General features: G+C 46.9%; 1 protein-coding gene across 1 annotated transcript in view; it reads left to right on the top strand.

The window, feature by feature from the left end:
* Window positions 1-13,062, top strand: part of TMEM260 (transmembrane protein 260) — a 33,283-nt gene extending 20,221 nt beyond the window's left edge. The window contains exons 5-16 of the mRNA XM_054635409.2: window positions 631-744; window positions 2,528-2,707; window positions 5,003-5,043; window positions 5,389-5,475; window positions 5,843-5,960; window positions 6,203-6,378; window positions 7,573-7,744; window positions 8,910-9,058; window positions 9,913-10,089; window positions 10,784-10,837; window positions 11,225-11,315; window positions 12,405-13,062. Of these exons, the coding sequence (XP_054491384.2) occupies window positions 631-744; window positions 2,528-2,707; window positions 5,003-5,043; window positions 5,389-5,475; window positions 5,843-5,960; window positions 6,203-6,378; window positions 7,573-7,744; window positions 8,910-9,058; window positions 9,913-10,089; window positions 10,784-10,837; window positions 11,225-11,315; window positions 12,405-12,677 (1,632 nt within the window). The 3' untranslated portion in view covers window positions 12,678-13,062. The remainder of the gene's footprint in view (window positions 1-630; window positions 745-2,527; window positions 2,708-5,002; window positions 5,044-5,388; window positions 5,476-5,842; window positions 5,961-6,202; window positions 6,379-7,572; window positions 7,745-8,909; window positions 9,059-9,912; window positions 10,090-10,783; window positions 10,838-11,224; window positions 11,316-12,404) is intronic.
* Window positions 13,063-13,578: the final 516 nt, after the last annotated feature.

The raw sequence follows: 13,578 nt of genomic DNA, 5'->3' as shown, positions 1-13,578 counted from the left end.
ACACCAAGGCAAGTGTTTGCATCTCACACACCACCCTTACCAGGGGCTGGAACAAGCAGGGGAGGTTTAGGTTGGATATCAGGAAAAGGTTCTTTCCCCAGAGGGTGGTTGGGCACTGGAACAGGTTTGAGGTTTTGGAGTAATGAGGGGTATCACCTTTAATTCCCATGGATTAGGAAGTTTGTGCAGCCCTGACTTTAGCCCTCTGTGCCTAATGCAGAAGAAAAATCATTCCTGTTAAAAAAATCAGATTTCTGTAGATAATGGCTTTATTTTAGGACATTTCTGAAAAATGACACAGAGTGAACAGCTGGGCAGCCTCCCCTGTGCAGCTGGGTTCAGGAATTGGGGCTCATCCCATCATTATGATGTGATGATGCTGCACAGGATCTCTGTATGCATGGAGGCATGGCTGTTCAGCTGGACACTTCTTAAAGATTGTTTTCTCTTAAACAGTTGGAATCTCCCTGTAAAAAGTAAAAAAATCCTCTGAGTTCTGTGTTACAACTGCCCACTGCTCACTGGTGTATTTGCCTTTCTCCTCTAAGGATTCTGTGCTGAATCTTTTTGATCTCTGGATGTTTTTGCAAATTTGTAAATAGTAATTGTGATTTTTTTTTTCCCTCCCAGATCTCTAAATTGGGTGCCTTTTGCTGTGGCCTCAGTCTGTGCAATCAGCACACCATAGTGCTTTATGTTGCTTGTGTTGTGCCCTGGGTTCTCTCACAGCTTTTCAGAAGGAGGGTATGTATTTACAGACATTTACACACTCACACCTCTGTTTTTCTAAGGCTGGGATTATTTCTTTTGCCCCAGAACTTGTGCCACTTCTAAGTTGATGTGTGTGAATAATCTGACACCACAGCCACTGATCTCAAGGGGGTCTGATTTAAAGAGGGTCTACAAGAAGGCTTTTGACAGGAGCATGGAGTGATAGGAGAAGAGGCTTTAAACTGATAGAGGGCAGGGCTAGATTTAGATATTAGGAAGAAATTCTTCCCTAAGAGGGTGGGGAGGCCCTTGCACAGGGTACCCAGAGCAGCTGTGGCTGCCCTGGATCCTTGGCAATGTCCAAGGCCAGGTTGGACAGGGCTTGGAGCATCCTGGAATAGTGGAAGGTGTCCCTGCTCGTGGCAGGGGGTTAAAACAAGATGGTGTCTATGTTCCCTTCCAACCCAAACCATTCTGAGGTTCTGTGACCACAGTTTAGGTCTTTGCTCGTGCCAGTGATCTGTGACTCCCTTGTGTCCCCTGGCACAGGAGTGCTCTGCCCCAGCTGCTTGCAAATACCCAAATGAGCTAAAATAATACTTGGAACTAAAAACTCAGACTTCTCCATGCCAACAGCTCCCCTGGAGATGAGTTTCTGTGTGTTGGCTCCCTGGAAACCAGGAAAAGTCACATCCACCCTGTGTGGTTCTCACTAGTGGCACAGGGCATAACTAAGCCTGGGTGAAGCACATGAGCTGCAAGAAATGTGATGCAACTCAGACAAGCTTGATCCAAAATCTCTTCAGCATCCCCAGCAACTCCCTTTTCTGGCCATATATTTCCATTAACACAATCAATAATCACTTCTGCAATATATTTGTTTGGGGTTTTTTTGAGCAGGGAGGTCCAGAGAGACCTCTGTGGTTTCCAGCACAGACAATGCTGTGCCAATATGATAATCCTGGGAAAAACTTTGGACAGCCAAGTAGTGCCTGCTGGAGAAATCCACTGAATAAGATGGAAACAGATGGAAAACTGCCTTTTTAAAGTACAAATGAGCCACCTTCCTTCTGGAGGAGCTCTGACCACCATCATTATCAAGCTCCTTTCTCTGCTCCACAGATCATCACTCCCAGTAACCCCAAATGCTGAGGAAGTGCTTTGATTGACAGGGCAGTGGCTAACGACAAAGCAAGCGTGCAATATTCTAGGGTGGGATTTTCCAAAGCACTTAAAGGAGTTAGGCACACAAGTCCCTTTGAAAGTCTTGTCTCCCTGACCCCTTAGGCAGTGTCGAAAATCCCACCCCAAAAGTTGGCCTATCCAATTTAGCCAGCCTAATCACGATCAAGTAAATGGCAAAACTGACTCCTGATGATGGTGATGATGTGTGCAGTTGTACTAGAGCAGCATTTATGTGGGCTTTTTTTTTTTTTTTGCCAGATGGAAAACCAGCCAACTCTTAATCGCTGCAAAGTGGGTTATCTCAGCCTTGCAGTGCTTCAGCCATCTATGCATGTCATGCCATGATTTAAATGTGAAAGATGCAATGAGTATGATACTCATGAGTCCTAGCTAATATTATTTGCTTCACTTAAATTTCACCCTGCCATGCAAAGGAGATCAGTTTGATGCAGTTTCCTAGTAATCCACAAAATCGTAAGGTTTAACATAGCATTTTGTAGGGACTTACTATAAATTGAGAGATCAGCTCTGTGTAAATATATTTGATGTTTTTTCTTTATCTGTTCTTGAAGTTCCAGCCTGATTAAACTAAAATAAACATTGTTATGCAATATGACATATTTTGGTGCAGGAATTGTCCCTAGGCCATTTGCTGAAGTTGGGTTTATGCTTCTTGGCTGGTTTGCTGCCTTATCTCTATCTGCCGGCTTCGTCCTACCTCAATCGAGCCCGCTGGACATGGGGAGACCAGACGACTTTTCAAGGATTTTTGACCCACTTTCTGAGGGAAGAATATGGGACATTCAATCTGGTAAACAAGGGTCACTGCCTAAATTGCTTCCTTTTCACTTATGCAACAGCAGAGATGTTCTGTTCGTGACGATTAAGGGCTCGCGGAGAAGGAAATTGAAAATGTTTCATTTTGTAAGCATTCATTTTGGATTTCGACCTCCTGACCTGTCAGGTTTTCTGGGAATGGGTCACATGGCTGGGAAAGCAAAGAGATAATACTCATTGCCTATGGGGTGAGCTATGTTATTTCCTGGGAGCTGTATGGGTGTCTTATGTGTGTAGGAGCCCAGAGAACAAACTGTGCCAGAGGGAGTCGGCAACATCAATTTTGTGGTGTTTTTAAGATGAATATTGTCTTATTTTTCTATTTTTAACTCAGACATTTAAAGAGGTCACAAGCAGTTTTCATTTAAAAGCTATTCCTCTTTAATTTACTGATGTTGAATTTAAGTGAGTGGTTGTTTTGAGGGTTCTAAATTATTCCTCTTAACTAACTAATGTTGAATTTAAGTGAATGGTTGGTTTGAGGGCTCTCAGGAACCTCTGATCTGAGTTTTGAGGTCTCTGCTCTTTCCAAGAGAGGGAAGAATCCATGGTTGCTTTCAGAGTGTAGGGTTTGCATCTGCCTCCTCCAGCCCTGACTTGGATGTTGGGTCTGGCCACCCAAGGAAATCACCAGCCCATCACCCCAGAGTCTGTCCTGCTTCCAAGTTTTCAGGGCAGAGGGCTAGGAAATCACACCACTGGGAGGAAAACAATAAAAAGGTGTGGTCTACATGTTCTGTCACTCCCTGGAGTCCTGGAGCTCCACATCCTCAGAAATCACCCTTCACATGCAGCCAGCGTGACACAGCATCACTGCCACTGTGCCATTCCACCCTTCTCAGAGGGCTGGGTGGCTGTAGGGTGTGTGTCAAAAGACATGATAATTCCTGCTGCTGCCACTAAATCTGCCCAAAAACTCCTGCAGAGATCAGGTCCAGCCTCTGAGACTTCCCCTGTTGTCCTGTTCCCAGCTGTCTCCTGAGAATCAGCCTCCACTGGGCAGAGCAATACCAAGGCATGCAAATCCCTTAACTCCTCTCTCCATCAAATGTGATAAATTCAAGTTGATGTTCAGGAGGCTTAGGGATGGACTGTGTGTAATCCTACACCACAAATCACATTTAGGATGAACTTGTCTGAAGCAGGAGCAATAAATACAGCAAAATCCAGGCGTTTGGTCCCGGTGCCAGTTGGGATAATGCCAGAGCACTGCTGGGTGGACAGACAGCTTTTACATCCCATAGCTCTGTTTTAAGGGCAGGCAGGGTCATTAAAAAAAGCCTAGAAGATATTTTGGAGAGGGTTCCACCTGTAAGCTGTGGGTCAGAAATGTCATCTCTGTGGTGGATGTGTCCAGGGCCATCAGCTGCCAGCAAGGTGGGGCTGCAGGAGCTCTGAGCTGGCTCTCCGTCCTCTAACACTTATTTTTTAATCAAATCCTGGATGCAATTAGCTATTCCATTTTTATTGAGATTAAATATTCCTTCCAGACCTCCTGAATCTGTTCACCTTATCTTTAATCTGGTAGCTTTCCAACAAGCAGCAATTAAGGTAATTCCTCCTCTCCACACATCATGTCTTTTTCCCAGTCATGTGCCATGGATTGCAGGTCTCTACAATAAAAATTCTCATTATCTCATAAAGATTTTGTACAGCTCTGCATTTGTCAGGGCAGAGGAGACAGGAGCAAGTCTGGTAAGCAAGGAGGAATTGAGCTTTTCTCAGGCTGTGGAGAGATGACACAGAAAATAATTGCACCATGAAGATACAGAACATGGCCTCAAGTTGTGGCAGGAGAGGTTTAGGTGGGATATTAGGAAAAAAAATCACAGAAAGAATGGTCAGGAGTTGGAATAGGCTGAATAGGCAGTGGTGGAATCCCCATCCCTGGAGGGATTTGGAAGATGTGTGGATGTGGCACTTGGGGACATGGGTTAGTGGTGGGCTGGGCAGTGCTGGGGGAATGGTTGGACTCAATGACCTCAGAGGGCTTTTCCAACCCACATGATTCCATGATACAGCAGAGACCATGGTTGAACCATATGCCATGCTCTAATCACAGGATAATGAGTTGCCAGCACCTTGAAGAAATGCTTATCTAGGGGTGAATCCTTCAGTGGCATCACATAAAACAGGCATGTGGGAGAACACCTTGCAGTGAAGGTTTGAGCAGAGGTTGCTGCCTTTCTTGCAAACAGAAAATGAGGACACTTTCCTTCCCCCAATCAGTGTGTGGGTTCCTCATGGGTTTCCTTTGTTTTTATTTCAGGCCAAGTCCGAGACAGGCTCCAGTATGGGAGAGATGCTGCTGTGAGTGACACCTTGGCTGTGCCTTTCACCTGCTGCTGCTGCTCTCCTTTGGCCCAGAGTAGCTCCTGTCCTTCCTTTCCTCACCCTGTCCAGAGCTGGGGCTGTGTGTGTCCAGCATTCCTGCCCTCTGGCTTCCCCACTGAAGGAAAAGCACTGAATCCCCCATCCCAGTGATTTTCCCTTCAAAATTCTACCATATAACCCACCTTGTCCCATTTCTGGTAGACTCAATCCCAGCAGAATGGGAATATATTCTCTTGTGCTTATTCCCTGTTTCTCCTGACACTTTAATTGAGTGCAGGGATGATTTGGGGGTGACACATCCATGCTTTAATTTCTCCACAGTTTCCAGCTGGCACAGATGAAGTCAGAGCTCTCCCTTCCTGTCCTTGCCCTGGCACTGGTGGCCTGTGTGAGCACAGCACTGCCACTGTAAGTTGAACAATATTTGCTTCAATGTGCATTTTTTTTTCCCATTTTTCTTACTGCCTGCATGGGCAGCTTGTTTTGCCTTCTGCTTGCTGCTGCAGAAATTGCAGCAATTGGCTGTGGTCATCAATTATTAAGAGCAAAATATCCCTTACTCCTGGTTAACCCTGTGGCTTGGTAGGTGGCAAGCTTAGAACTCCTGAAATGCTGATGGCTTTGTGCTTTGAAAACAGAAGTTTCATAGATGGCAAAGGTAAAGAAGGACTCATCAGCTCCTTGTGTTAAATGCATTTAAGTATGCATGTTCAAGCACATACAATTTTTGCTTTGTTTTTCATCATGTCTCAGGAATGATACTTTTTTTTAATAGGAAAAAGCAGCAGAAATCACCTGTGATCTGGCTCTTCACTGGAATGCTCTGCCTTTATTCCCTTTTCTTTGCTTGGAGAGCAAATTTGGATGTTACAAAGCCTCTGTTCCTAGGTGTGGTAAGTTGCACTCCCAAAGTTCCTCTGGCACGCTAAATTTTTGAGAGAAACATTCAAAACCTTAAAACCACCTGACCAGCAGCAGGCAGTTGTCTTGAAACTGCAGAAGATGCCAAAATACCATCTCCAAGGCCAGGTTGGATGGGGCTTGGAGCAGCCTGGCCTAGTGGGAGGTGTGGGATGGGGGAGGATCTTTATGGTGCCTTGCAGCCCTGCCCCAGTTCTGGGATTCTCTCTCCTAGGTGGAGCGGTTCTGGCTGCAGAGCAGTGCCGTGGTGGCTGTGCTGGCAGGGCTGGGTTTGGCCACACTGGCCAGCCTTGGCAGGGACACTGTGCTGGGGGGCACCTGGCTGCTGCCATGCCTGGAGTGGCTTCCTGCTCTTGCCCTCGTGGCTTCTCAACTTTGGGCAAATTACAGGTGAGAAGTTCCTTTGGTGCCGCCTCTCAGGGTGGCCTGGGGCGCTCCTGGGGTTTCTGGCTTTGGCTGGGAGTGGGAAAGGCTCTTTTTACACCCCACCCAAGCTTGCATGGTCACAGCCTGCAGAACCCCCTGGTCTGATCTCCCTCAGAGTCACCAGCTCCAGGCTGTAAATGGGGATGTCATGGAGGTTGAGGGAAAAAAACCTCTTTAGATACATAAATTTCTAAAAAACCCTTGTAAATCTCTGCTTTGTCTCCTAAGGAGGTTTGCAGAATTCATGTGGCCCGAACTTCTCTAGCTTTATTTCATTCTACCTTGTGTCCTGAAGTTTTTTTCTGATTTTCTCCCCGTTTTTGAAGATTTAAGTCTGTAGTTTGGGGCTTCCCTATCCCATAACCCATGCTGTTGTTTGGATAGGAATCAGTGTCCTGGTAGGGATGCTCAGATACTGGCTGACCAAGGAAGTGCAGACTTCATCCTCAGGAATCCTTTCTTTTGGCACACCTTTTCCAAAGGCTTTTCCATAGGTGAGCCAATCATAGCTCCTGTCCTCAAGTGTCATCTGAATCCATACCTGGAGTATGTGCACACAGCTTCAATGGAAATGATCCAATCTCAGATCATGTAAACTAACTTCTGCCTGACACTACAAAAACTTGGGGTTTTCAATCTTAATGGAAACATTAAAGGATTAGGAGGATTTCAAATGCTCTACAGAGCCAACGTTGGACTGGCACTTCCAGCACCAACTAATAAGTTTTTAGATTTAGCCCAAGAAAAAATCAGAATTAAGGTGCAGGTGTGTATTTTGGCAAAACTGTAGTGGATGGTGCTTTCTGAGGGCCTGTGCTTTAAATGCTTTGTTTCTGCATCTCATTTTCTCTGGAAATGGAGATATTAAGTTGTTGTAGTGATTAAGTTGTTGACACTCTCCATCCCTGGAAGTTCAAGGCCAGGTTGGATGGGCTTGGAGCAACCTGGGACAGTGGAAGGTGTCCCTGCCCATGGCAGGGGGGTGGAGTGAGATGTTCTTTAAAGTCCCAACTCAAACCATTCTGTGACTGTGATGTTTTCAGCCTGACCAGGGTGGATTTCCCCTGTGGGTGCCCGTTGCATAAAATTGTTCTGAATTTCTGCAGAGCCATGCAAATACTTGGTTTAAACATTCTGATTTTCATCTGTTCTCTTCAGCACTTGTGATCAGAGCAACAACTATGTTGTTGATAAGTTTGCAAGGAACGTGCTGTCCTCCATGCCAACGGGGGCAGTGATCCTGCTCAGAGGAGACTTGCCAGGGAATGCTCTTCGTTACCTTCATTATTGTGAGGGGATGAGGCCAGATATCACCTTAGTGGACCAGGAGGTATGTGCAGAAAGTGCTGTTTAGAAAGGCAGATTTAAACATCAGCTGCAGAAGTTCAGTTGTTCCTTTGTCTCCTTAAAACTCAAGATGTGGAAATAAATAAAATTGATTTTTTTTTAAGAGTCCTGGGTAACCCTGGGATGGAGTGTGGTGTGCACATTCCTTTTTCACTGAGAAATGGGAAAAGGAAAAAAAACCAAAAAGTTACTGGATGGGTCACCCACACTTCAACTGCCGTATCATCCTCACACCTGGCTTTGCAACTTGTTGGCAAACCCCAAACCCAGTTCCTGGTGTTTAACCAAACCAAATCCCTGTTGTGTGTCTTACCAGCAGTGGCTATTTTGTGGTGGAGTGAGGACCATGTGCTTCTGATCAGAAGGCACTGGTGACCCAGTCTGACCCAGGTGCTGTGGTGTGACCATGGTGACCCAGTCTGACCTTGGTGACCCAGCCTGGTGCTGTGATTTAACCGTGGTGACCCAGTCTGGTGGTGTGTTGTGACCATAGTGACCCAGTCTGGCCATGGTGATCCAGCCTGGTGCTGTGGTGTGACCATGGTGGCCCAGTTTGACCTTGGTGCCCCAGCCTGGCCATGGTGACCCAATCTGGCCATGGTGACCCAATCTGGCCTTGGTGACGCAATTTGGCCTTGGTGCCCCAGTCTGGCCTTGGTGCCCCAGCCTGGCCATGGTGACCCAATCTGGCCATGGTGACCCAATCTGGCCTTGGTGACCCAGTCTGACCATGGTGACCCAATCTGGCCATGGTGACCCAATCTGGCAATGGTGACCCAATCTGGCCATGGTGCCCCAGCCTGGCCTTGGTGGCCCAGTTTGACCTTGGTGACCCAGTCTGGCCATGGTGACCCAGCCTGGTGCTGTGGTGTGACCATGGTGACCCAATCTGGCCTTGGTGCCCCAGCCTGGCCATGGTGACCCAATCTGGCCATGGTGACCCAGTCTGGCCTTGGTGACCCAGTTTGATGCTGTGATTTAACCATGGTGCCCCAGCCTGGCCATGGTGCCCCAGCCTGGTCTTGTGGCCCTGCTGACATGGTTGGTGACATCCCTGAGCAAATGGCCATTACTCCTGCAGAAACCATTTCTCCTGGCTGTAAATCTCCTGATTGCTGTTCAGATGGTGATAACAACTTTCATTGCAGATGATGACTTACGCGTGGTATTTACCCAAGCTGGCAAAGCACTTACCTGGCGTTCATTTTCCCGGGAACCGGTGGAATCCTGTGGAAGGAGCATTACCCGACGGGACACTCGCCTTTAATCTCCATCGTTTCCTCCAAGTAAATAAACAGTAAGCATTCCTTTCATATGTAACAGCTTTCCTAAAATCTCTGACCTTTTTTTTTTTTTTTTTCCCTCTTGAAATTGTTTATGGAACAGCTTGGTACTGCATCCAAAAGACCAATTTTCTCCACTGACTTCCTCCCCGGTGGCGAGATTATTTTTGCAATTAAAGCAAAATATCTCTGCAGAAGTAACTCCATCCGGATATAATATTGCCTGTTGTTTTGAGGTTGGTTTGGTTTTTAGGAAAGAGGGGGAAAAAAAGGTGATCTGCAGAGTGTTTACTGATGATTTTTTTGTTGTTGTTGTCAATACAATTCATCACAGAGAATGGGAACGTTCCTGTGTACTCAGAACGACGATGGTTGGAGAGCAAATTGCTGCTGCTTCTCCTTTGTGAACATTGTGGCCAACTGATTAGCATAGAATGAATGTATTCCAGGAATAATCATCATATAAAAATAGCTTAGTAAGAGTGGAGAAAGGATTAGATACTCACACGAATAAGAATAGCATCTGCATTTAGACTAGCTGGGGTGAGCCCTGCGAGGGTGGGGAGGCACAGGAGCACAGCCAGGTGCCAGTGGGCAGAAATGAGCTTCTGCTACAGCTTCTGGCCTGTTTGGGAAGTCCAGGAGAGGGGACAGGATGTGCCAGCTGTGCTGGCTGCTCAGGATGGGCAATGCCAGATGGGGAATTAATCTGTTTTCCAGACTGCCCCAAAAGATGCCCGTGCTGACGGGAGATGTGCTGGGTGGGTGTGTTTGCTGCACAGTGCGGTGTGGTTTGGTTTGCTCAGGGACAGGGGGTGGTCCGTGAGGTGGCTTCACCATTGCTCTCTCTGTTGGTTTTTTTTGGCAGTAAGGAAGTGTTTGTCTGCATAGGTCTTCATGAAGGGGACTCAACCTGGAGAAGGAGCCACTCACTGTGGCCCTGGGGGACGTGTGAAAAGTTGGTTCCTTCTGGAGCTGTGTTTGACCCAGGAGAATGGATTCGTCTCACAAGGAATCTCTATAACTGGACTGAAGACTATGGCAGGTACAAGGCAGAGGAGCCTCTGCTCCTTCCTGCTCATCATTTTCTGCCAGCAGCATTGCTGCAGTGTTAGAGGAATCAAACAAGAGCCATAATCTCAATGTTTTGTGTTCTGGAGAGATAGCAGGGAGAAATTCTTCCCTGTCAGGGTGGTGAGATGCTGGCACAGCCCAGAGAGCTGGGCTGCCCCGTCCCTGGCAGTGTCCCAGGGCCAGGTTGGATGGGGCTTGGAGCAACCTGGGATAGTGGAAGGTGTCCCTGCTCATGGCAGGGAGTTGGAATGAGATGGTCTCTAAGGTCCCTTCCAACCCAAACCATTCCACGATCTGTGATTTAATAGTGTGAAAAATGGCAAGGACATCTCTAGTCAAGTATGAGGTCCAATTCTGACCTTAAAACTTAATCAGGATCTCAAATTATTGAGACATCCAGAGGTTTAAATGTCATAGGCTGACCTGTGGTGGTAAAAAACATCTTTGGCTTTGAGATCTGGGATGCTGTGAAACACCTGAGGCTCCTTCTGTGGAGAGAGAGGCACAATGTTTTTTGAATGACAGAAAATGAGCTGGATTCCCTGCTGTCAGAGCCACAGGTTTTCTTCTGCCTGGGAGGTCTGTAGCTGGGCTGGGAGGGTTGTGCTGGGTGAAACCCAGCGACGTGGATCTGATGGCTGAATTTCATTTCCATTCCCATTTAGTTTCAGCCCCTCTTCCTGGGAAGCTGTTGCCAACGAGGAGATGTGGCAAGCCAGGTAATTTTCCTTTGCTCTCTTCCAACAGCCAGTGGGCACTGCCAGCTCACTGGTGTGGAAACACACACCAAAGCAGGCAGCTTGATGGGCCGTGGCCTTATTGGGTCTGCACGTGCCAGGCTTTAGAAGGAAAAGGCTGGCAGGATGAGATGAAGCTGCCAGCAAAGCCTTCAAGAACGTGGCTGTTTTGTTCACCAAAAAGGTTCTGCTCAAACTCTCTCAAAGGTAGTTGGGATGTAGGGTGAGGAAATAGGTTATGGAGAGAAATTTCTATCACTGATGGCTTTGCTGTCCCACATGTGGACGTGTTGAAGCTGTGTGTAACCCTGTGATGGGAACTGGTTGCATGAAGCAGTTACCACATGGAAGTTTGTCTCCTTTTCCTAGGATGAAAACAGCTTTCTTCATCTTTGACCTCGCAGAAACAGCCAGTGTGACTGCAGAAATGAAAGCACAACTTTACACATTTGCATACACTGTAAGTCCTGGATTTGGGTTAGGAGTGCTCCCTGCATTCTAATTTTTTTAGCCTCCATCATAATTTTTTTACCCCCTTTTCTTTTAAATATCTGGAGTCCATGGAAATGCAGTGTTTCCTGTAATCTGCATTCCCCTTGTTTATCCAAACTGGGAGCACAGCTGATCCAAAGAGATTTGTTCAGGGATTTTATCCATTGCCCCCTCGGTCACGGAGGATGCCAACAGCAAACCAGTCAACACCCTGCTTTTGCTATAATTATGTTGTCTGTGCTGGGTTCCAGACCCATGCCAAGAGATTGCTTGTCCTGAAGTCCCCTCTCTGCACTTGTCCCCTCTGTCATTACACAGTCGTGCAGTCTGAGCCAGCGGGTGTAAAATCCGACACTCTTCTCGCCGCAAATTAATTCTGCTGCATTTCACACCAAAGAATAACACCCATAAGCTGGTGTAGGTATCTCTGGAAATGCTGGACTGCCTGAGATGCCAACAGATGCACAAAGTGATCGGTGTGTGTCAGCAGAGAGGAGCAGTATTTCATACTCCAGCACAGAATCAACAAATGGTTTCCTTAATTCTTGCCCTTTTTTCTGTGATTTTTGCTGTTCTGCAAACTTCCCAGGCACATGCCTGCTGTTGAGCTTATGAATATTCCCACTCAAGTCAACAGACTGCTTAAGTCCTGTGGAAGACATCCTGATCTCCTGAAATATTGAGTAAATGTCTTGCAGGCGCGGAAGTTAAATCTCTTTTTTCCCCCAGCTTGGTGTAACACCTCTCTGGGGGAAGCACATAATGTGCTGTGGGGTTATCACCATCATCTGTAATGTTTCTAAACAAACAGCTGCTGTTGGAAGGGAAACGTTTCAACCCCCCTTGGATTTCTGATTCATGCTGCTGAATGGCAAACACAGAGCAAATTACAGAAATACTCCAGCTCTGGACTTGGACATCTAAATAGCATCTGTTTCTTTCCAGGCAGTTTTGAAGCACTGTTAAAAGCTGTTGCTCCCACTTTGTTCAATTAATTTGCTGCCTCTACCTTCTCTTTTTTTTTCTCTTTTTTCTTTTTTTTTTGTTCCTTTAACAGTCATACAAAGAAATTGTCAGCTCCCATCCCCATCACCCGGTGAACTGGCACAAAAACTTCGCCATCGCCTGCGAGAGGATGCTGCGCCTCGGCCGGGGGGACGTGGACCCTGAAATGCTGCTCTCCCAAGCTGTGAAACATTTCCTGCTCTACACCCAGAAGGTAGAGGATGATCCCCAGCGCCAGGACATCCTGCAGGCTGTGCAGCACCTCAGGGAGGAGCTGCAGGGGCTGAGGAGGAGGAAAGCAGAGCTGAGGCGCAGAGCTGGGTAGCTCCTGGTCCTGCTGAAGTGTTAAAGTTGGAACTTAAAATCTGAATTAGTCCTTGCCAGCATGACAGTGGTTTTAAAAGGGGACAGAAATGACAGCAGAGAGGAAATCCAGTGTGATCCCCTCTTCAGGAACATTGTGGTGTTTGATTTCTGTTGCCAAATGAACTTTTTTTGGGTAGGGGAGAAGCTCACCACTAAATAAAATATCAGGTTTCAAAAAAGAGAGTTTTCTTTTACAAGAAAACTATGAGCTTGTACTGTGAATATATATATATATATATTTTTAATGAATGCAGCATCCATTCTAGATGTAAAAATGTATTTAGCATTTTATTGTTTCCTCTGTTGCTGAGCCAAGAGGTTTCCTAAAGCCATTTTTCATTAGCTGTGCTGTGTCTGTGTGTTTTTTGTGGTGGGTTTCCAGCAGGACAAGCTGGGGGATGGTGCCCTCCCAGGAGCCTGTTCATTCACTGTTCTGGATGTGCTCTGAGCCCTGGCTGTGCCTGTGCCCAAGGGCACTGCAGAATCATAATCACAGCATCCCAGAATGGTTTGGGTTAGAAGTGACCTTAAAGATCATCTCATTCCTCTCCCTGCTATGGGCAGGGACACCTTCCACTATCCCAGGCTGCTCCAAGCCCCATCCAACCTGGCCTTGGACACTTCCAGGGATGGGGCAGCCACAGCTGCTCTGGGCACCCAGTCCCAGGGCCTGCCCACCCTCCTAGGGAAGAATTTTTTCCCAATATCCCATCTACCCGTGCCCTCCTTCACTTTGAAGCCTGCCCACCTTGTCCTGTCACTTCATGCCCATGTAAACTGTCCCTTTCCAGCTCTCTGTGACCCCTTTAGGTACTGGAAGGACAGGATGTCCTGCTGGAATGGAATGGATAGAGACCAAC

Source organism: Agelaius phoeniceus, chromosome 6 (assembly GCF_051311805.1).
Source record: "Agelaius phoeniceus isolate bAgePho1 chromosome 6, bAgePho1.hap1, whole genome shotgun sequence".
NCBI classification, from domain to species: domain Eukaryota; kingdom Metazoa; phylum Chordata; class Aves; order Passeriformes; family Icteridae; genus Agelaius; species Agelaius phoeniceus.
This window is presented reverse-complemented; position numbering and strand designations above follow the sequence as displayed.